The sequence below is a fragment of the Podarcis cretensis genome, assembly GCF_951804945.1.
Source record: "Podarcis cretensis genome assembly, chromosome: 3".
Classification (NCBI taxonomy): domain Eukaryota; kingdom Metazoa; phylum Chordata; class Lepidosauria; order Squamata; family Lacertidae; genus Podarcis; species Podarcis cretensis.
The window spans coordinates 59,069,658-59,092,754 of NC_137172.1; the positions used below are offsets into that span (position 1 = coordinate 59,069,658).

The following is a 23,097-nucleotide window of genomic DNA, read 5'->3' on the forward strand; positions in this document are numbered from 1 at the left end:
TCTGACCGCATTCCAAAGCGAGGGGAGAAGAGGAGGAGGAGGAGGCCAAAAGCCGGCGAAACACGCAAAGGAAGACGGGAAAAGGTTTTACATCCGGGAACCTTGGGCGACAGGCCCTCCGACAAAATGGCGGCCCGGAACTGAACCCCGGAAAAAAGGGGGTGGGTGGGAGATATTGCAGGGGGGAGGGGACGAGCAACTGCTGCCATCAGCACCGGCGACCGAAGCCTTGCTGGCCGCTGCAGAGACGCGCCGCTCCCGCCCCTCTGGGAATCGCTCGCCTTGAGGCGCTGCCGTCTCCTCCTCCTGCTCCTCCTCCTCCCTCAGGCAGGTGGGTAGGAAGGCTTGGCTGCAGTTCCGCCTCAGGGAAGGAAACTCGGTGGCTAGTTAATGGGGAAGGCCCTGCGCACCGCCCGCCTTGGCCTGGGGTGTTATAACGGGTCCTTCGCTGCCACGGCAAGAACGTCGCTGCCTCCCTGGCGTGGTGAGCGTCTCACCTCCTTCCTCCCCCCGCATTCCTCCGTCTCCGTACAGCTTCTCTCAGGCAGGTTTCTGGCCTTTTTGGTGTCGTGGGCGTTCCTTGTTAGACCATCCGTCCCATTCAACCTTAGACACCCGCTTGCAGCCACCTTATTTATTTCCTGCTCTCCATCCGTTCCCCACTTTTTCATGCCGTGCTGACGAGAAGTAAGTGCAACGTCTTAACGAAGTAGCTGTTCTCTTTTATTTCTCCATTTGGTGTTTTGTTTTCCTGTCAGATCTCTCTATCTTGCTGACTGGTTTTTAAAAAAATGATAATTAAAGAAGGGTAGTAGTTAACATTCTCCAAGGGCAGATCAAAATTGTTTGGAAACCTGCCTACTATTTCTCCACAGCCAGATCTGTATTATAATTTTTGTTATGTTTCATCTTACTGCTTGGAATAATGATTAGATGAAAAAGAATGTCTGTTCAAAGTATAACACCAATGTGAATCTGAGATTAATCTGCAAGATCAAATCACTTAACAGAGAACATTATCTAACTGATATGATGCTGATAGCCTTCTTTTTCCGGTTTACAGTACTGTATAGTACTTTGCTTAGGTGCAAGTTTGAGTTGAACTGATCTATAGTCATAAATAGCCTAACTGTGAAGAAAAACCTGCAGTTGGAGTTTTTTTCTCTTTAAACCACAGCTCCACCTCAAAGTATTTTGGTATTGATTGTCATTATTAAATATTAGGTGCTTAACATTCTGCTGTATGCTATACAAATAATAAAACAGGCAAACTTTTGCCTAGATGGCTTACTATATTGAGCCCAGGGTGGACAGAGGGAATATTGTAAACAAAAAACACAGAACCTCAGATATATAAATTTTACTTAATGGGGGAGGAATGAAAAGATTATTGTGCTTTATTTTCTTTTGTTTTAAAAGTGTGCCTCAATGTGGTGTTTTTGAGACATAATGATTGTAGGTATTAACAGTTATAAAAGTTAGCTGTGTCTTTTGTCCTCATAGTTTGTAGCATGGGTAGGCAAACTAAGGCCCGGGGGCCGTATGTGGCCCAATCGCCTTCTAAATCCAGCCCCCGGATGGTCTGGGAATCAGCATGTTTTTACATGAGTAGAATGTGTCCTTTTATTTAAAATGCATCTCTGGGTTATTTGTGAGGCATAGGAATTTATTCATATTCCAACACCCCCAAATATAGTCCGGCCCCCCACAAGGTCTGAGGGACAATGGACCAGCCCCCTGCTGAAAAGGTTTGCTGACCCCTGGTTTATAGTATTGCATTGGCATTTATGAGCTATTGGACTTTTGCTTCATTGTTATAGGTCTCCTAACAGCTTGATCTTACACATGTTTATTCAAGTTTAATTTATTTAAATTGGGCGTACTCCCAAGTGTGTTTGTAATCTAAGGTAGTGGTTCCCAAACTTGTTATCTCCTGGACCACCTGAAAATTGCTGAATGTCTTGGCTGACCACTTAATGATTTTCTATTTGTTTAGCAATTGTAGTGTGCTGTGCTAGATACTGAAGTATTTCTTTAAAATTATATGGAATTCAAATTTTAATACAATAACTTGGCGCTCGGGACTCGATAAGTGGAATCAGCAAATACTGCATCTCCCATCCCTCCATTCTACCTGCGAGAATGTTCAGTTTGCAGAGCAGCAGCTTCCTTTAATCAACACATTTCCATTAGAGAAGCCTTTTCATTTGTAACATGGCAGGTCTGAATCCAGCTCTTTGTGAATTAAAACATGACTAGTGATGGACGCGGGTGGCGCTGTGTGTTAAACCACAGAGCCTAGGACTTGCCGATCAGAAGGTTGACAGTTCAAATGCCCGCGACGGGGTGAGCTCCTGTTGCTTGGTCCCTGCTCCTACCAACCTAGCAGTTCGAAAGCACATCAAAGTGCAAGTAGATAAATAGGTACCGCTCCGGTGGGAAGGTAAACGGTGTTTCCGTGCGCTTCTCTGGTTCGCCAGAAGCAGCTTAGTCATGCTGGCCACATGCCCTGGAAGCTGTCTGCGGACAAACGCCAGCTCCCTCAGCCAATAAAGCAAGATGAGCGCCACAACCCCAGAGTTGTCTGCGACTGGACCTCATGGTCAGGGGTCCTTTTACCTTTACCTTTAGTGATATTTAGCAGGAAGAGAAAAATAGTTTTAAACTTTAATATATTGAAAGAAAACAGAAGGGACACAAGCCAATTCCTATCAGCTTTAAAAAAATAAGTTAATACAACATGTAATATTTTAGTGCACATATAGTGTTGAGCATTTCTAGTTGATTCCTATTCAAAGAGGTATTTTCATATTGGCCATCCCAGTAGGATTTCCTTCTTTCTTTATTACAGGTGTGGCTCCCACATTCTTACACTACTGCATTTGAAAGTACTATGCTTCAAAAGCAAATTGCAGTGTAGCTGATACTTTGGTGGGGTTTTTAAGCCCACACCTGATTTGAAATGTGGAACTAAATGTGCCATTGGTAAACTGTGGACAAAAACTTTAGAAGCTGTTCTTTTTTTCCCTTGAGGACTGTTCAGGCTCATTGAAATCAAAGTTTGATTTTCCATTGACTTAAGTGGGAAGTAGATTATTTTGTTGAAAATGCAGACTTTAAGTAGGTAGTCCTTTTTAAAAGGTGAGTGGATAGTACTACAGGTCTTTGCCTCTTGTGTACCTACTATCTTTGCAGTATTTTAACTGGATTGATGGCCTATGTTCTTAGCACTACCTTGAACATCCTTCATTGAAAGCAAATATATAGGACGACATCCAGTGATGTCCGCCTATTGTGCAGGAGATTTCTGTGTATGCCATGGGACTCCCCTTCCTTTGCTCCCTTAGCTCCCCTGAATGCCCTTCAAATCTCCAAAGGGCTCTTTAACCCCAGAGGTGACTAGGGGGACAGAGAATAGGGCAGCTATTGGGAGGTGGAGCCAGGTACATCGAGATGGAACTAAAGATAGGGGAAATACTACAGTTTTGTGAAACACACTTATTTTAGGGTAAACCTCATTGAACAAAGTGTTACTTCTGAGTAAGATTGTGTTAGTAATCTTGACTATGTCCTACTTCAGAAATATAATTAGTCATTACATAGTGACACTACATCATTCCTATAGAGGAACCAGCAAAATGTTACCTTCAGGAACAGTTATTTTACCACATGCAGCTCAATCCAATGCATGATTACTTATTGAATGGAATATGACTGGCTCCCAAAGTAGTGTATATTGAATTGCATTCCTGTGCCTTTGACAGTAGCTTAACATGCTGAAAGTAAACAGGTGAAGCTCTTCATAACATGGCTATATCAATTGTGGGGAAAGCAGTTTCCAGCCGGTGTACTTAGAAGTGGCCTTATTCCTAAGTGCATTGGAGTACAGCCTTCATAGAAACCCTGCTTTTCATATCAGGCTACTGCTAAATAATAATAATAATAATAATAATTTATTATTTATACCCCGCCCATCTGGCTGAGTTTCCCCAGCCACTCTGGGCGGCTCCCAATCAGTGTTAAAAACAATACAGCATTACATATTAAAAACTTCCCTGAACAGGGCTGCCTTAAGATGTCTTCTGAATGACAGGTAATTCTTTATCTCTTTGACATCTGATGGGAGGGCGTTCCACAGGTCGGGCGCCACTACCGAGAAGGCCCTCTGCCTGGTTCCCTGTAGCCTCACTTCTCGCAATGAGGGAACCGCCAGAAGGCCCTCGGCGCTGGATCTCAGTGTCCGGGCTGAACGATGGGGGTGGAGATGCTCCTTCAGGTATACAGGACCGAGGCCGTTTAGGGCTTTAAAGGTCAGCACCAACACTTTGAATCGTGCTCGGAAACGTACTGGGAGCCAGTGCAGATCTCTCAGAACCGGTGTTATGTGGTCCCGGCGGCCACTCCCAGTCACCAGTCTAGCTGCCGCATTCTGGATTAATTGCAGTTTCCGGGTCACCTTCAAAGGTAGCCCCACGTAGAGCGCGTTGCAGTAGTCCAAGCGTGAGATAACCAGAGCATGCACCACTCTGGCGAGACAGTCCGCGGGAAGGTAGGGTCTTAGCCTGCGTACCAGGTGGAGCTGGTAGACAGCTGCCCTGGACACAGAGTTAACCTGCGCCTCCATGGACAGCTGTGAGTCCAAAATGACTCCCAGGCTGCGCACCTGGTCCTTCAGGGGCACAGTTACCCCATTCAGGACCAGGGAGTCCTCCACACCTGCCCGCCTCCTGTCCCCCAAAAACAGTACTTCTGTCTTGTCAGGATTCAACCTCAATCTGTTAGCCGCCATCCAACCTCCAACCGCCTCCAGGCACTCACACAGGACCTTCACCGCCTTCACTGGTTCTGATTTAAAGGAGAGGTAGAGCTGGGTGTCATCTGCATACTGATGAACACCCAGTCCAAACCCCCTGATGATCTCTCCCAGCGGCTTCACATAGATGTTAAAAAGCATGGGGGAGAGGACGGAACCCTGAGGTACCCCACAAGTGAGGGCCCAAGGGTCTGAACACTCATCCCCCACCACCACTTTCTGAACACGGCCCAGGAGGAAGGAGCGGAACCACTGTATAACAGTGCCCCCAGCTCCCAGCCCCTCTAGGCGGTCCAGAAGGATGTTATGGTCGATGGTGTCAAAGGCCGCTGAGAGATCCAGCAGAACTAGGAAACAGCTCTCACCTTTGTCCCTAGCCCGCCGGAGATCATCAACCAGCGCGACCAAGGCAGTTTCAGTCCCATGGTGAGGCCTGAATCCCGATTGGAAGGGATCCAAATGGTCCGTTTCCTCCAGGCGTGCTTGGAGTTGTTCAGCAACCACCCGCTCAATCACCTTGCCCAAGAATGGCAGATTTGAGACTGGGCGATAGTTGGCCAAATTGGCCGGGTCTAAAGATGTTTTTTTAAGAAGCGGTTTAATGACCGCCTCTTTCAGCGGGTCTGGGAAGGCTCCCTCACAGAGGGAAGCATTCACCACCCCGCAAAGCCCATCGCCCAGCCCTTCCCGGCTCGCTTTTATCAGCCAGGATGGGCAAGGATCAAGAAGACAGGTGGTCGGTTTCACTCGTCCAAGCAGCCTGTCCACATCCTCGGAAGTAACAGATTGGAATTGATCCCATATAACAGGACCAGACAGAACTCTAGCACTCTCCCGCCCTGGCCCTGCTCCCACTGTGGAGTCTACTTCCTTCTGAATCTGAGCGATTTTATCTGCAAAAAACTTTGCAAAAGCATTGCAGGAGATCTTGGGGTCCCTACCAGGCCCCGGTGGTACAGGTGGTTCCGATAAACTGCGAACCACCTGAAAAAGTCTCCTGCTGCTGTTTTCTGCAGATGCAATGGAGGCGGCGAAGAAGGCCCTCTTCGCCGTCGCCATTGCCACTTGGTAGGCTCGACGTTGAGCTCTAACCCGTGTCCGGTCTGATTCAGAATGAGTTTTCCGCCACCGGCGCTCTAGCCGTCTCAACGATTGTTTCATCACCCTCAGCTCCGGGGAGAACCACGGGGCTGTCCGGGCTCCATGCAATCGGAGAGGGCGCTTCGGAGCCAGACAGTCAATAGCCCTGGTTAGCTCCGCATTCCAGCGTGCCACCAGGGAATCAGCTGAAAGGCCATCAACTTGGGATAAAGCATCCCCTACCACTCTCTGGAAGCCAATTGGATCCATTAAGTGGCGGGGGCGGACCATCCGAATCATCCGAAACTGACGGAAAAATAACTCCTGACGGAAGCAGGAAAATAAAGTTGGTAATCCTGCTGCTAGTCTAGAAAGATGCCTTGGGGGACAAGTAGAATTGCCATCTTTTCCGCACTGGATTATTGTGCCTTTACAGCTGCAAGCAGAAGCAGATTTTCAGTAGCTGTAACTTACCTAGGAATGGAAAATCCAGTTTTGGAGCCTGATCTGGGTATCAAAATGAACTTTCATTAAATTTGCAATAGGAATAAAAGTTTCAAGTATCCATTTCACTGAGGATTGGTGAGGCTCAGAGACCAATAACATACTTGTCCATTTCAGAGAGTGTAAAACTCAACAAAGCAGTTGCAAAAGCCTATTGTAGAGCAGAGAAAATGGTAGTTATGTTGTGTTTTATAAATCCAGATGTGCACCAGATGAGTTAGCTTCACTTAAAAATTTCAGAGGGGAAAAATGGACTACTGCTACTGAAAGTAAACCTCCAACAAAGCTTTTCCAAAAGTGCATTTCAGGGACACCCCACCCCCATTTTAAAAGCAGTTTAAAATATTTCTTTCTCCACAAACTAGACATACGTTTAATTTTCTCCAACAGAAATGGCTTCTTGCAAAAAGAGGTCTGAATTTTTTTGCATAATAGTCTTGGACTTGGTTAGTTTGTTTTGAGAGTCTGCAGACAATGCCAGCAGTATCCCTAGTCTTTGACAGCACACAGAACACTTACGTTGGGTGAGTTATACATGCATATCTCTGAAGTTGTGTCTTCTTCATAGAGTCTCTCCATGCCTGCTTCCCTCAATTCAGTCTAGGTAATAAAGAATAAAGCATTTTGCTAAAGCTGTCAGATCAAATCATTTGGAAACAAACATGTAAATAAAACTCTGGCTGCAATCCTATGCATGCTTAATTGAGAGTAAAACCAAATGATCCCAGCAGGAGTTATTTTTTACTAAGCATGCATAGGATTTTGCTGTTGGCAGGAAAACAACAATTGGAAAATGTTATAACAATGACATTTATTTATTTAGGTTGGCTGACCTAGGTTTGAATGAATGGTTATCCTCCTGGAATCAAGGTCAACCGTCAATTTTGAAGTTGCCATCCAACTTGTTGAGTATATTGAAGGTGAATCTTCGTTAGAGGTTATACAGTTTCATGAAGAGAAGTGAGAAGCCAGAAGGTTATAGACAAATGAGGCCTAAAACTTTCCCTGCCAGTAATTACACTGGTAGCAGCCGGCAAATGTTGCAAGAAATACGAGAAAGCCTTAGAAATTTGCCTAAGCCCTCTGAAGCTGCAAAAGTTGAGCAAAATGTGGGTAAAATATCAACTGATGATCCCAGACAGGGTCGAAATCCCCCAAAATTTGTGACCTACCATAAAGCATTACAAGAAATTCGGAATTCTCTGCTTCCCTTTGCAAATGAAACAAGTTCTTCAACAAGAGGAACATCAGAAGTTAATCGGCAGATGTTACAAGATCTACAAGCTGCTGGATTTGATGAGGTAAAATAACAAATTTAAGTGGTTACTTATATTAATGATAGTGCAAAAGCCATATGAAATTGTGAATGTTTTGCTTGTAATTTGTTATTGGGGACTCAGAAAACAGTGTTGCTGGTAATATTTTGCTGCTTCCTATGCACATTCCTAGTATAAGTTTAATGTTCCTGTCTAGAATTCAGTCCAAAATACAGTGTATAACTTTGGCTTTCTAGTTAGTTCTATTGGTTTTCAAAAGGATTTGTTTTTCTTTATTGATTGTGGTTCAGGTCTTTTCCACAAGCATTTCAGATTGCTAGCAACCTCTTATTTGATTAAAGTTAATACCATAAGTAATGTTAATGAGATGATTATTTTATACACTGTTGCTCTTTTTGTGTTTTCTATTTCTTGAATTTTATTATTTTGGGGATTTCATTAGTGCATAAAATTCACGTGCTTTAGATGTTGCAACAAATCAGCCCAAGTACCCAACTCTTTCAGTGTAACTTGTATACTTTTAAGATGCATCTTGTTTTTGAGGCTGCATTCCTAACATGCTTACCAGAGGAAGTCCCTTTCCCATATTTCTCTCTTCTCTGGAGTCTGTCAATCATCTGCTTTGGATCATTTTCTCTTTATCTCTTTCCTCACAATCCTGTTATTTTGTTTTATGCTGAACCTGCAGCTTCACTTCTATATTTATTTCCATTTCTGATAACTCTGCTTGAGTTTTTGCTATTTCTGGCTAGATGTGTTTCCATTCGCTTTCTCTTAAAGTTTCCCAAACTGGGCTATTGGTCTTTTCTACTTCTCTACGCACACTATATTTATTTTCTTTTACTTTGCATCATTCTTCTCTTTTATGTTAAAGTTGTTTTTGATTCCTTTCTTTATTCAAACTGTTTCAAAAAAAATGTTCAAACATTAATATAACTAAGATGTATTTTTTGTTGTCTTCTTCCACTGCGAAGGCACTGGTGTAGTATTAATTATTAATTTATAGCTTTATACCTTTCCTCTTCTCAGCTTCCTCTGGTCTCTTCCATCCTTTTAACTCTGCTGCTAATTTAGTTCATTTTGGCCTGTATTTGTTGTTGTTTCAATTACCTTCATTGGGTTCCTTATCAGAGACAATTTAACCTGTCACTTCCTTTTCTTAAACCTCTTCTTTATGGTCGCCATCTTATCTATCTTTTATTTGTCTTCTCATAGTCTTCACCTCTTGCTTTACTTCCTCTCACACTCAGTGCTTTTTTGTTGCCACTGGTGAAAGGAATATGTAATGAGCTAGGGAGTAGGAATTTCAAGGGAAAGTGGCAAGATATCCCCTTGCAGCTATTTCTGCTGCCTGCAACATACATCACTGAATTGAGAAACTTACTGCATGATGTAAGGGAGAGTTTTCCCTCTGTTTTCTTTCCCACTCCCTTGCAGCTGGGAAGCATCCCTTTGTCTGGGTGGCAGGAATGGATTTGGTGGATAAATATATCCTCAGTTGGGTTGCTGCTCCTGTTTATTCCAGAAAGTGGAGCTATTGAAATCAGGCACAGCTACCCTCTAAAGGAGAGCACCTTCCCTCAGTCTTCTGACGCGTCAGGAGACAGCTCAAACATTAGCTCTTTATCTTTCCCCCTTCACTCTCTTTTTTTGTCTGCCTTGATTTTTTCTTTAAGACCACTCTCTTATGTATTCTAAGGAGAGAGAAAGAAGCAGCTCAGTGTGCTTTTGATCCCACCCTGCCATCAGTCTAATCCCCACACTCACTCTTTCCTCCTAATCCCGCATCACACTTTCTCCCACACTGCTAATCCTCAACCTTAAAATACATTGTACCAGGAAGAATAAATGTTAAATTCTAATAGAGCTCGGGGAACGTTTGCCTCAAGTTTAATAGCTAATTGTACAACACTATGCACTAAGAAGCCTAAGGCTACAGTTCTGTACCTGCTTATTGAAAGTAAGCCAAATTGAATTTAATGGAACTTACTTCTGAATAGGATAGTATTGCATTTTCAACTTCACAGTGTTATCAGTATTGGAGTTAGATAAAATGTCATTTAAAAGTTTTAAGCAGTGACAAAAAAGAAGCACCAAGCTACAGAGAGAGATAGAAATATAGTAAGGCACTTCCGTGCATAAGAAAAAGGACAGATTGCGAAGGATGCATCAGCCTTTGCAAGAGAGTTGATAATAACTTAAACTGTAAGTTCAGTCATATACTGTACAGAAGTGGACTCATTGTGTCCATTGGGGCTTACTGCCAGAAAAGGATTGCAGTCTTAGAATTCTTACAATATATTGAATTTTTATTTAGTCTTTGAGCGTTCAATTATATTCTCCATGGAAAAGTATATAAGAAGCCCTGCCATCTGGAACGTGTAATTTGGAGGGAGATACCAGCAGGAGAGGGTTGATACATCCTTTCCCAACTGCCCACATGATTTGCATAATTAGCAAATACTTTGCATAGTATGCAAATTAGGCCACATTTGGGGAACTGAAATCTCGATCTTAATCTAGTCATCATCATGATGGTTTGAATGTGTTCCTTCCACCCTTTTTTGTTGTGAGTTATTGGAGGTTTTATTTTAAACCCTTTCTCCTCCCACTCCCCAAATAGGATATGGTTGTACAAGCTCTAAGACAAACCAACAGCCGCAGTATAGAAGCAGCAATTGAATTCATAAGTAAAATGAGCTACCAAGATTCTCGGCGAGAACAAATGGCAGCAGCAGCAGCTAGACCTGTTAACGCTGGCACAAAACCACCAGGTAGGTGTAAAGAAAAAAAGGTAAAGTACCGCTGGATGGTTAAGTCCAGTCAAAGGCGACTATGGGGTGCGGTGCTCATCTTGCTTCAGGCCAAGGGAGCCGGCGTTTGTCCACAGACAGCTTTCTGGATAACGTGGCTAGCATGACTAAACCATTTCTATAGCCTTGGAAACAAGAAATGAAATTGGCCACTTCCGCCATGATTGGAAATCTTGTGGCAGAGGACAAAAAGCTAAGCTCTGGAAGTTCAACATCCAAACAATAAAGACAAGACTTTTTAAAAAGTAGCATTTTCATTTATATATGCTATAAAATTTTATGTTCAGTGTTACACAATGTTACAGCAAACTACTGCAGCTCAATTAATTTTGTGTATTCAGTTCATTTTGACATCGGGTTGGATGGAGATGGTGTTATTTAACTTCTGAAGTGGATATTTAATTAAAGGCCTGTTGAAACAGGGTGCATGTGTCTTTTTGCTATTGCTTTCATTCTAACTCAATACACCAGGAAGCCCCAGGCAAGTAAATTGAGAATGCTTCCGCATCTCATCTGGCTAGCTCCAGCCCCATTTCTCTCCCACCTTTGGGTTGGCATCTGGAAAACTGGGTATAGCCAGAGAAAGGCAATACATAGAGATCTGGACCAAGTTTTACAGCAATGGGTCACTTAACCTATTATATTCCAATGTGCATAACTAACCCTTTTTTAAAAAAATGAAAAGCTGCCTCAGGAAAGGAGTGTTCAGAGTGAAAGAGGGAGGGATGCTTAATCCATTCTCCACCTGCCATGTCTGTGCTGAAAATCAAATGCCTCCTTCCCCCAGAGACTTTCTTGTGGAGTTCCACAAGTTTCTTTGTCCTATCATACTCAGAAATTAACCAGGAAAGAGAGAAAAGCCTCTTGAGCATAGGAATAATTTGGTGGAAATAAATAGCTGGATAGAAAAAATAGTGCCCTCCTGTTGCTGCTTTCCTTTTGGGGAAAAAAATCTGTTTGGGCTCAGTTACATGCAGTTGTTTGTAATATGTAGTTACACAAAATATCCATTTCACAGAAGAAACACCTGTGATGTTTTGAGTCCTCCCCACTCCAGACAGGTCTCTTAATTCCTCAAATAAGAAATAAAACAAACAAAGTAGGCAATACCCCCTAAAAAAAAAAGGACAATGCCTCCCAACAAAACAACCAAGAGAGGGAAAATAAACTTAACTTTTAAAAATAAAAAATTGGTTGGGGAAAGCATGCCTGAGGGTATAAACCCTTTAGGATCTTTCAGTCTTTTTCTGTGCATATATTTGAATTAATTCATGCCCCTTATTCCTAGAAGTAAGTTCTTTTAAATTAATGTTTTTAAACTCAAATGAATCATTCATATTGTTTTTTCAAAGTTATATTTGAACTTTGCTTCTGTTTCCATGAAACATCACATTTATTAATCCTATGAAATTCCTGTTCTGAAATAACAGTGCACTGTGTAATAAAAAGCATACTGTTGTTTTCTTTTTAAAACAAATAGGGGGAGTGCAGCAGTCAGTCAACCGCAGGCAGAGCTGGAAAGGTTCTAAAGAATCCTTGGTGCCTCAGAGACATGGTCCTGCATTGGTAGATGGCCTGGCATTTCATTCCGAGAATCCCATTTCTCAGCCTGATGGAGGAAGACCCTTGTCTGGCTCTGGAATAACAGGATTTGCTCAGGCTCATCCTGGTAATGGACAAAGAGCAAACCCGCCACCTCCACCTCAAGTAAGGAGTGTAACCCCTCCTCCTCCACCTCCCAGGGGAACAACTCCACCTCCCAGAGGAACAACTCCACCTCCTGCTTCCTGGGAAACAAATTCTCAGACAAAACGGTATTCTGGTAGCATGGAATATATGATCTCTCGCATTTCTCCAGTGCCACCAGGGGCATGGCAAGATGGCTATCCTCCGCAACCTATAAATCCATCATCAATGAATCCTTCCACACAGGGACAAAGAGGTATTAGTTCTGTTCCTGTTGGCAGGCAACCAATAATCATGCAAAGTTCAGTTAACAATAAATTTAGTTTTTCATCTGGAAGGGCTGGAATGCAAAATGGCAATTGTCAGACTGATTATATTGTTCATCAGAATATTGTGCCTGGTAACTCAGCGAATCGCCAACCACCACCGCCTTACCCCATGTCTCCGGCAAGCCAGCAAAGCCCCACACCTTTGCAAATGCAAGCAGGAGGCTCTGCAGCCCCATCATATCCTAATGGGAACATTCCTCAGTCAATGATGGTTCCAAACAGAAACAGCCACAATATGGAGCTGTACAATATAAATGTTCCTGGAATCCCAACATCCTGGCCCCAGTCGTCCTCTGGGCACGAAATTCCAACTTGGCAACCGAATATTCCAGTAAGGTCAAATTCCTTCAATAACCCTCTTGGAAGCAGACAAAGCCATGCTACCAATTCACAGACTTCTGCCACCACAGTAACTGCTGTTACTCCAGCTCCTATACAGCAGCCAGTGAAAAGCATGCGTGTACTGAAACCAGAGCTGCAAACTGCCTTAGCTCCTACTCACCCTTCTTGGATGTCACAACCAATGCAGGCTGTCCAACCCATCTCCTTTTCTGAGGGACCATGTACAAATATGGCAGTCCTGTCACCTGCGCCAGAGGCTCCAACATATCAAGGTCCACCCCCACCTTACCCAAAGCATTTATTACACCCAAATCCACCTGTCACTCCTTACGAGTCTGTTGCAAAGCCTGGCAAAGAGGATCAGCCCAGTTTCCCTAAAGAAGAAGAAAGTGAAAAGAATGAGAACAGCGAGGGAATGGATAGAGAAAAGAAGCAAATAACAACTTCACCAGTCCCTGTTAGGAAAAACAAGAGAGATGAAGAAAGAAGGGAGTCCCGCATTCAAAGCTATTCTCCTCAGGCTTTTAAGTTCTTTATGGAGCAGCATGTCGAAAATATACTGAAATCTCACCAGCAGCGACTCCATCGTAAGAAACAACTGGAAAATGAAATGATGCGGGTAAAGCCTTTTAATTATTTAATTCCTATTTCCGTGTTGCTTCTGTGTGGAATGTTTTTCAGGCCTTCTGATTGTATCATTGTGTCAAATCTCTGAGGTGAACTAGGCTGACCTTCAGTGATTTACTCATGGCCAAACACTCTGAATCTGAGATCTTTCATACCCAAATGCCAGGAGGAGCTAGTGTGATGGGTTAGAACTGTGGAGCCATCTTCCTGGCAGCACCAGTGCTGCAGCTTACCAGGGCATGGCTTGGGTGGAGCATCAGCAAGGTTGGGGCTCCATGAATGCACCAATGGGAGTACCAGATTGACTTTTTGACACTTCAGTCCAATGACATCCAGGTAAGCTGCAGCAGAGTTGGTTTCTGAAGGACAAGTCTGTGACTCTAGCGTACCACATCAGCCATTACTGTTAGATGCAATACTATCATTTGCCACAGCCCCCCAAAATTCATACTTAGATAATTGTTGAATCTGAGTTGCTTCCCTTATATGTATTATATCATGCAACAGTATCAAGGTAGATGTGTTGGGTATTTTGTGTCTAGGAAGAAAAGTTATAAAAAATTGTTTCTGAAGTAATGTTGCATGAGCAAAATATACTTAAGCTCCTGCAAGGAGCTGTTTCAGGTTTTTTGGTCATTTCCATAGCAGGCGCTTGTGACATATGCTACTAACTTACCTCTTCCATGTGCACAGTTGATGATAGTCTAGCTCTGTAGGAATGCAGCATTTGTTATAGTTCTACATTTACTCTCTTTTGAAAACTATAAATAAATAATTAAATATTATACCTAGCAGATAAATGGCTTTGATCCTGAGTTGCTGTTTGACTACCAGAAATGACTCTGAGCCTAAGATCCAAGCCTGTATCTGTACAATCTCAAATTCAGTTCCAGAATATATTTGCAGAATTTATACTTTCACCTTCAATTAAAGTCCCAGGGCAGCATTTCCAGGATACTGTTTTGTCCTATGGATTTTTGTTGTACACTCTGTTTCTCTCTTTACTGTAGTAGGGGTAGAATTCAGCCTCAGACCACAGGTGTTGTTACATATCTCTTTATGTAAGCAGTAAGCATCAAGTTCTGATGTGAGATGTAGCAATTAGCTTTGTCCAAGCAATTAGCTTTGTTTCAAGCACAAGAGAATTCTAATAAGAATGGCTTAAAGATCCTAATGCAGACTTCTTCAACCTCGGCCCTCCAGATATTTTTTGACCTACAACTCCCATGATCCCTAGCTAGCAGGACCAGTCGTCCGGGATGATGGGAATTGTAGTCTCAAAACATCTGGAGCTGCCGAGGTTGAGGAAGCCTGTCCTAATGGAAGGAATCTCATTTGCAGGGGGGAAACCCTGAAAAATCGAAAGCTCTTCTAACAATCAGCAATAATGCTGCTCTAGTCAGGGTATCAGGCTGGAATCACAGGAGAGCTTGAAGCTCTGTAGCCATTGTCTATACCTTTGTAGGAAAGGCCTACCTTACTTTTTGAAAACAGGGCTCTTGGTCAAAAAAAGAACCTATCTCCTTATGTCTGCTGAAGCCAAGTTGGTGCATTCAAGAAACTATAAAAGGAATGCATGCAATCAGGAAGCACTGGAAAATGGGTAGAAACAAGTGATCTAAAAATGCAGTATGCCGACTTTCAACTTTATTGCTCAGAAGAGAAACAAATTGTTGATGCCATGAGAGTTGGGAATGGGGAAGTCAGAAATTTATTTATATGTGCCCAACCAAGGATATACACAAGTGTAGTCAGAAGCAGGCAGCTTCCCTAGGAATGTGCCAAAGAGATTAAGTATTATTTTCCCCAAACTCTAGCAACACTGATTCTGCTAGGACCATTACTTCTAAATCTGAGCTTTGCAACTATTTTTTGTGGCAGACATGGGCCTAGAAGTAAGTGACTCAGTAGACTGAGAGATTTAATAAATCCTGTGATGAATACAGGCTAACAAGATATAAGGGTTTTCCTTAATCTTGCTAATTTTATGTTAAGCTATTTGATGGAATGTAAAAGGCCTCTTTGAAAGAAAACAACAACTGTATACGCTCCAAAATTATGTGACGTAGGAAGGAACTGTTTTAATCAGTTGTGAGTTCTTTTGATTTGTTACAGACAGACATATTTTGACAAAGCAGTGGATTGCCTTTATTACCTGTGTTAAAAATAAGCATTGGAATTTCAGCTGCATGTTATTAATTTCTAGTTTACACTTTCACTGGAATCAAGGGTAAACCACCTTTCTCTGCTTCTGTGGCATTCTTTAGAAGTGCAGTTTTGTTTTCAAAAAATATCCCTGTTAAATTGCATCTTTATGTAATAGTAAGCTAACTGATGTGTAAATCAAATTCCAGTTCTTGCTTTTTCTACATGTTCATTCTTAGTCTCTTTCCTTTTCACTTTCACTAACAGCTGATTTAACTATTAAGGTGTTGGAACCTTTCCTGACATCTTTACCCTTCGTTACTGGGTAGGCAAGTAATATTTTGGAGACAAGTGTTGCATTTACAGAATAGCATGGACTCTTTCTTAGGGACCCTGCATGCTTACTTGCATTTGAATTAAGCATGTATTCTTTCACCGTACTTGAATGTATTTATATCAGATTACTAATCTTCCTTCCTTTTCCTGTTTTATAAAATTATTTATGGTCTGCAGTAGCACAGGGATAATGATACAATTATACTTTTGTATTTTACTTAATTCTGTATACTTAAAAGTGGCTGGTTTATTTAGTACTTTCATTACTTATTTTGCCAGACACTTATTTGTATAACTTTCCACCCTCCTTTTCTTCTAAAGATTGTGTTCAACACAATTATAAATTGAGTCCTTTAACAGTGAAGGGTAGAAAGTCACATGGGAAGAAATAGTGCAGTTTCTTTAGTAAGATTTGAATCCTGACAGGAGAAGACTACTTTTCTTGTCATGTAAATAGAAGAAATGTGAATGAGATCTAGCTTTAGCTGACTATTAAGAACATTTCTATGAAGGAAAGTAGTCATAGCCATCCTTTCCCCCATACTCTTAGCAGTAACAGAATGTTGTGTTCAGCTTGCCTATTTTCATCAGTCAAGACCCTCATCAAACCAATTGTCCTTTAATCCTGAGCCTCATTGTGCATGGCTCTTAGTGTATGGCTTTGTTATAATCACTCCTTTTAACCATCCCTGAATACTACATTTTGTGTCATATTTGTTCTGAAGTGTTTTCATTGACTCCTAACATATTGCAATACAGAAATTAAAACAATAAAAAATGGAGGCATTATTCCCTATTTAAGGACTGGTGCTTTGCTTGTCCTAAACCTGAGTTTGTAGACATTTTCCATGAGCAATTCTTCATTTTTTTCACTTGTCAAATTTCATATTTGTTGCATAGGTTGGGTTATCCCAAGAAGCCCAGGATCAAATGAGGAAAATGTTATGCCAAAAGGAATCTAACTACATCCGTCTGAAACGGGCAAAAATGGATAAATCAATGTTTGTTAAGATTAAGACCCTTGGAATTGGGGCATTTGGAGAGGTGTGCTTAGCAAGAAAGGTGGATACAAATGCCTTATATGCAACAAAAACTCTACGTAAAAAGGATGTGTTACTTCGGAATCAGGTTGCTCATGTTAAAGCTGAACGGGATATTCTTGCAGAAGCTGATAATGAGTGGGTAGTTCGTTTGTACTATTCATTCCAAGATAAAGACAATTTATACTTCGTTATGGACTATATTCCAGGAGGAGATATGATGAGTCTGTTAATTCGAATGGGGGTCTTCCCAGAAAATATGGCCCGGTTCTACATAGCAGAACTGATCTGCGCAGTTGAAAGTGTCCATAAGATGGGATTCATTCATAGGGACATAAAACCAGATAATATTCTGATTGATCGTGATGGCCACATCAAATTGACTGACTTTGGGCTTTGTACTGGCTTTCGGTGGACACACGATTCCAAATACTACCAGAGTGGTAAGAGAAATGTTTGCAATAATGGCATTTTGTTACTGCACATTAGCATATATAGTAGCAGCATTTACTTGTATTTACTAGCAGGTTTTCCACATTGCTGCCAGATTGAGCACCATAACATTTTGTGAAGTCATTATCAAAGCAGAGATAGTCTCAATCACCCATTATATAATATTAGATGACTTTTGTAATCTTGTCCCACTTCAAAAAATATTAGTGACTATTGTGAAATGACATCATTTAAAATATATATACAGCAAAGATGAGCAAGATTTTGCTTCCCAGTCACCCCCTTCACAATTGCTTCTATTGGTTTGCAAAATGTTTTCTATTGCAGGTGACCACCCACGTCAGGACAGCATGGATTTCAGTAATGAATGGGGAGATCCAGCAAGCTGTAGATGTGGAGACAGGTTGAAGCCACTCGAACGTAGAGCAGCACGTCAGCACCAGCGCTGTCTGGCACACTCATTAGTTGGGACACCAAATTATATTGCACCAGAAGTATTGCTGCGGACAGGTAAATATTTCCTGTTGCTCCTTGGCAAAGTAATTTGGTGCTAGTTTCTGAAAATGATTACCCAAAAACGTAAACTGGTATAATAAGGAAGCACCGCTATAATACAGGACTGTATACAGTGACACAAATGACAATTTATGGTGCTATATTTTGTAACACAACATAGTGTATCAGTGTGAAGAACTCTTCATCCTAATAGGGGAAGATCACAGTTATCCAACATTGTATAGATTCCTCTGCTTGTGGTAAAGTACACCTGGATAGAAAAGCACCTATTTTTAAGGTAGCTTCTCATTTCAGCTACAAATGCAAACATGAACAATGAAGGTTTTCCCCTGTTTGGTGAGCCTACCATTTTTTTCAAAATGTTTTTATCATACAGGTAACATTGTAATACGACTGTACTGTGACACTTTATGATCTTAAATTTTGTATGATTGTGCTACGTGTGATAGAGCTCCTGGCTTTTAACAGCCCTGTTACATTAGACATCTGTTTGTATGCTGCCTTTCCACAAAACAAATTATGTTCAATAACATTTCATCAATAATTTATATAAGCATTGAATATAGCAACATTTCTGAAATTGAATCAAGCCAAACTGCATACACATTAAAGTGCCACATGCAAAAGCATCACTAACCATCAGCCCATTTTTAAGACCTGAAAATAAAGTTACCAGTACATGCAGTAGAAAATTGAAAAACATGATGGAAAAAAATGAAATGAAAAAAAATAGCTGGTATATTCTCAAATCTAGAATTTTTATTGAAATATTGAATTACTGAGTTTTCTTTTGTTTCAGGATATACACAGCTGTGTGACTGGTGGAGTGTTGGGGTGATTCTCTTTGAAATGCTTGTTGGACAACCTCCCTTTCTGGCACAAACACCATTGGAAACACAGATGAAGGTATCTGAGGAGAATCTACTTTCGAATGTGTTTCAGAAGTGTTTCTTCACTTATTGGTGAGGTTAGGTGTTTTATTACTGAAACAGTCTTCTAATTTTGTTGCACTTGTTTGTGTTTTTAATCTAAAGGTTATCAATTGGAAAACATCACTGCACATTCCACTGCAAGCAAAACTAACGCCAGAGGCATCTGACCTTATTATTAAGCTCTGCCGTGGGCCAGAAGACCGCTTAGGCAAGAATGGTGCAGATGAGATAAAAGCACATCCATTTTTTAAATCTATTGATTTTTCAAGTGATCTGCGGCAGCAACCTGCTTCCTACATCCCTAAAATTACGCATCCCACAGACACATCAAATTTTGATCCAATTGACCCAGACAAATTATGGAGTGAGGATAAGGAAGGGAATGTAAATGACACACTTAATGGGTGGTATAAAAATGGCAAACATCCTGAACATGCTTTTTATGAATTTACATTTCGAAGGTTTTTTGATGACAATGGTTACCCTTACAGCTATCCCAAGCCTATTGAATATGAATACAGTAATTGTCATAGATTGGAGTCAGAATCAGATGAAGATGAGGAGAGGACCAGAAGAGAGGCCCAAAATCATGATCTAGTTTATATTTAGTGGAGGACTTAAACCATTCTTTGGGATTTCCAAGATGTATGCTACAAGAGAACCTGAAAAACAATTGGAAAGCTGGTTTTCTGCGCACTTGGGGTGGAGAAAAAGGATGCATGATCATTGTTGATCTAGTGGTTTTTCCTGTCTTTCTTTTCTCCCTATCAACACAGAAGTCCTTTTTCAAGCATTCATTTTTTCCAGCATTGTTAAAGAGGAAGATAGGAAACAGTAATATTAGGAAAAAATAAATTGTAAAATAAATAGTTACACCTTTGTAAAGTATTCAGATTAGGAAATTGTAATATCTTTAGGAAATTAGATGCTTGTCTATTTGTATATAGACCACATACATTTATTTTCCTCCCATAATTTTTCATTTTTTAAAATTGCCTTAGCTTGACCAAATATCATTAATACCATGTACTTACTAAACTGATAGTTGTTTTTCCTGACTATTTATCAAATTATCTAGATGAGACTGCAGAGAGTAAACTAGTAGGGATTTTCTGGCACTCTGTGGGGGTTGTGGGTTTGGAACAAAGAAGCGTAGGATTATAACCCGAAACCCATTTAGAAGTAAACTGTTGAGAATGTAGTGGGACTGACTTCTGAGTAAACATGCATAGGAATGTTTGTTTCTCTTCTGACAATAAATGATGATGTCCACATATTAGTAATTATTTTAATTTTGCTTGTTTTGTGAAGCATTACTGGCTTTGTGGTGCCATAACATAAAATTGAGGCGGGGGGCGTGTGTGTAGAGTGATACTGGCCTATCACAAAATGTCTTTGCTGGTTGATCTCATCCTGCATTAGAAAAGACTGAAAACACTTGAGTTCCTGTGATACATACTTACTATGAATTCTTATCCTATCCCTGTAAGAAACGCCATAACAAGGTTCCCTGCAGTTCCATTATTACTGTCCTTGTGCTGTATCATTTCAAACCAAGGGGCTTGTTTTGAAACAGGTGGTTCAGTTCCTTACTCCCAGATTCATTAACTAATTTGAACTGAACTAGTAATCCTGTTTACTGGGGATTAGGTATAATTTTATCTCTCCAGTAGACTGCTTCTGGGATACCTTTGAAGTTGCAGCCTGTTCTTTCATCATTCCAAGAATAACATGCTAAGTCCTGGTTTCCATGGTACATGTTGGCTTGAAGATATTTCTTGCTTCCTGCATAGAGGGCACATGCTGCTGTTGCAGGTAACTGTTGTACCCGCAAAATCTGTTTGTACCTCAGTGATTGTAGAAGGTAAATAGTTCTTCATCCCAGAGCCAGCTACTTTAAACTAAAAGAAAAACAGAAGATCATACAATTTTGCTTGCTTGATTTTTTAGAAAGCAGTTCCGCCCTGCACAGATTATTCTAAACACCCTGCTCTCTAACACAGAGTTGCACAAATAGTTACCCTTTCAAACCCATATGCTAGCCTTTTCACCCTTGAAGAATTGGCAGATTCAACATCCTGTAGTAGTCATACAACTACTTAAGAATATGTATATATCTCTCTGGTTGTGAAAAATAATGTGATGTGCTTGAAGAATCTCCTTCCCTGACTAGTGCTTATTCTTTTGCAATGAGTTAATTTATTATTTATTATGATTCCTTCCTTTTCCTCTGATAATGACATAAATGGCTCATAAGAATCTTCTAGATAATCTTGTGCCTATATAAGATAACATGGTCAGGGCTGCTTGCTTTCAGCATTAGAACCAGATCTTGTGCCTTTAGACCATTCTCTGGCCTGCTTACCTCTTGAGCAATAGGCATGTTTAATATTTCTCTATTAAAAACAATAATATTCATGGAGTATAGGCTACTGCAAAATGCATATAGATATCTGTCTTCAAGAAAAACAATTGCCCCAACACCTTTATCATTTAACATTCTGGTTTAGAATTTACCTTGTGTGGGTCCTACATATGATGGGTATAAAAAAAGCAATTCATGCACCCTCCCTTATCTGGTATATAGCTTTTAGTCTTAACTAGACAATCTTTTGAAAAGTTCTGTGGGCGGTCAGATAGTCTTGTCTTGCTCCCCTACACTACAAAACATAAGTTCTGTGTTTGAAGCTGAAGTGTGAATCAGACCTTGGAATGTCTAACTTTAGCATTATATAAGATGCAGTGTACAGTTATTCTAACTTTTGAGATGTGTTTTTTGTAAAAATAAAAAAGTCCTATTTTAAAGAGGATTTTGAAGGTTGTCCCTTGTTTATTATTGATAGAAGTTCCAGTTAAACTGGCAAGTTATATTTTATTGCAGGACAAAAAACAATAATATATTCCTGGCTAAAGCCAGATAAATTTAAACTGCTATCTACAGTTAAGTACATATGTGAACTTGCTTTCTCAGTTTCAAAACAGAATGTTCATCATCTAAACTCATAGAGAAAACAGAGAGATCTTATGTATCCCGAGTTCTCAAGTCCAGGAGATGGCCTGTTTTGGAAGAGGTTACCCTGTCCTAGGAGCAGCAGGTCCATAGCTTAGGGGTTCTGGATTCAACTGAAGTTTCAGGTAGCCTTAGTGGCTATGAGTGTCTTTTTCCAGCTATGCACCATTTGGAAAATAAATGATTTGGTCACTGTATTCCAGACCCTGGCAACTTCCCAATTGGATCACTGCAATGCACTCTCCATTGGTCTGCCCTTAAAGATAACTTAGAAAGCTTAGTTGATCAGGATTACTGGCTGGGATTCCATTTTCAATCATATAATCCCTTTTCTTAAACAGCTGCATTGGTTGTCTGTTCATTTCTGGGCCCAGTTTAAGGTGTTCAGGTTAGTGTTTAAAGTAAATGGTGCTTCCATCACGGTGTTCCGTTATACCAGAAGTGGTTTAGTCCTGCTGGCCACATGACCCGGAAAGCTGTCTGTGGACAAACGCCAGCTCCCTTGGCCTGAAGCGAGATGAGTGCTGCACCCCATAGTCACCTTTCACTGGACTTAACCATCCAGGGGTCCTTTACTGTTTACCTTTAAAGCCCTAAACTACTTAGGCCTCATATACCTGAAGGACCATCTCCTTCCCTGCAGACCCTCTCAGGTGTTAAGATCGGCAGAGGAGGCCTCTCTTTATAGTATTGTTGCCCCCAAGAACTTTGGGTGAGGCTTAGAGAGGGCATTCTTGGTGGCAGCCCCTAAACTGGAACTCCCACCCCACAGAGATGTTTCTGGGACCCTCACTACAAAGTTTTCGAAGAATGCTGAAGATACACCTCTTTATCCAGGCCTTTGACACTTGAGATGTATATTTGTAGAACCTACCCTACTTTTGTGATTAAAAAGTTTACAACAAACTACAGAGTTGTATTCTAAATTGTTGTGACCCACCCTGAGACCTTAGGTTGAAGGGCAAGTGATAAATAAAAATTAACCATAATAATAATCCAAATGTTAACATATCAAAAGTTTTAGGTGCACAAATAAGGCCTGTTAAGTTTTCTAAATTTTGCCCATTACTGTTTTCAGCTAAGGAGTGATGATGTAACATTCACAAATGTAGACCCCAAATTAATTATTTTAATTAAGCTTGTTAATATTTCTATGCAGAGAAATTAGGAATGTGATGTGTGACACTGCATTTT

The 23,097-nt window shown here is 41.0% G+C and overlaps 1 protein-coding gene across 3 annotated transcripts; it reads left to right on the forward strand.

Moving 5' to 3' along the window:
- Positions 1-107: 107 nt before the first annotated feature.
- On the forward strand, positions 108-21,703 carry LATS1 (large tumor suppressor kinase 1). 3 transcript variants are annotated; one of them, XM_079971503.1, is made up of 8 exons: positions 120-687; positions 7,221-7,698; positions 10,298-10,448; positions 11,968-13,463; positions 16,853-17,435; positions 17,773-17,955; positions 18,761-18,867; positions 18,996-21,703. In XM_079971503.1, the coding sequence occupies exons 2-8, from the start codon at positions 7,348-7,350 to the stop codon at positions 19,500-19,502; spliced, it is 3,378 nt and encodes a 1,125-aa protein (XP_079827629.1). In that variant the 5' UTR covers positions 120-687; positions 7,221-7,347; the 3' UTR covers positions 19,503-21,703. The 3 variants fall into 3 exon arrangements, with proteins under 3 accessions (XP_079827631.1, XP_079827629.1, XP_079827630.1); XM_079971504.1 differs by having other exon boundaries at positions 120-331; XM_079971505.1 differs by lacking the exons at positions 17,773-17,955; positions 18,761-18,867; positions 18,996-21,703 and adding an exon at positions 15,884-15,941 and having other exon boundaries at positions 108-687; positions 16,853-16,934.
- Positions 21,704-23,097: the final 1,394 nt, after the last annotated feature.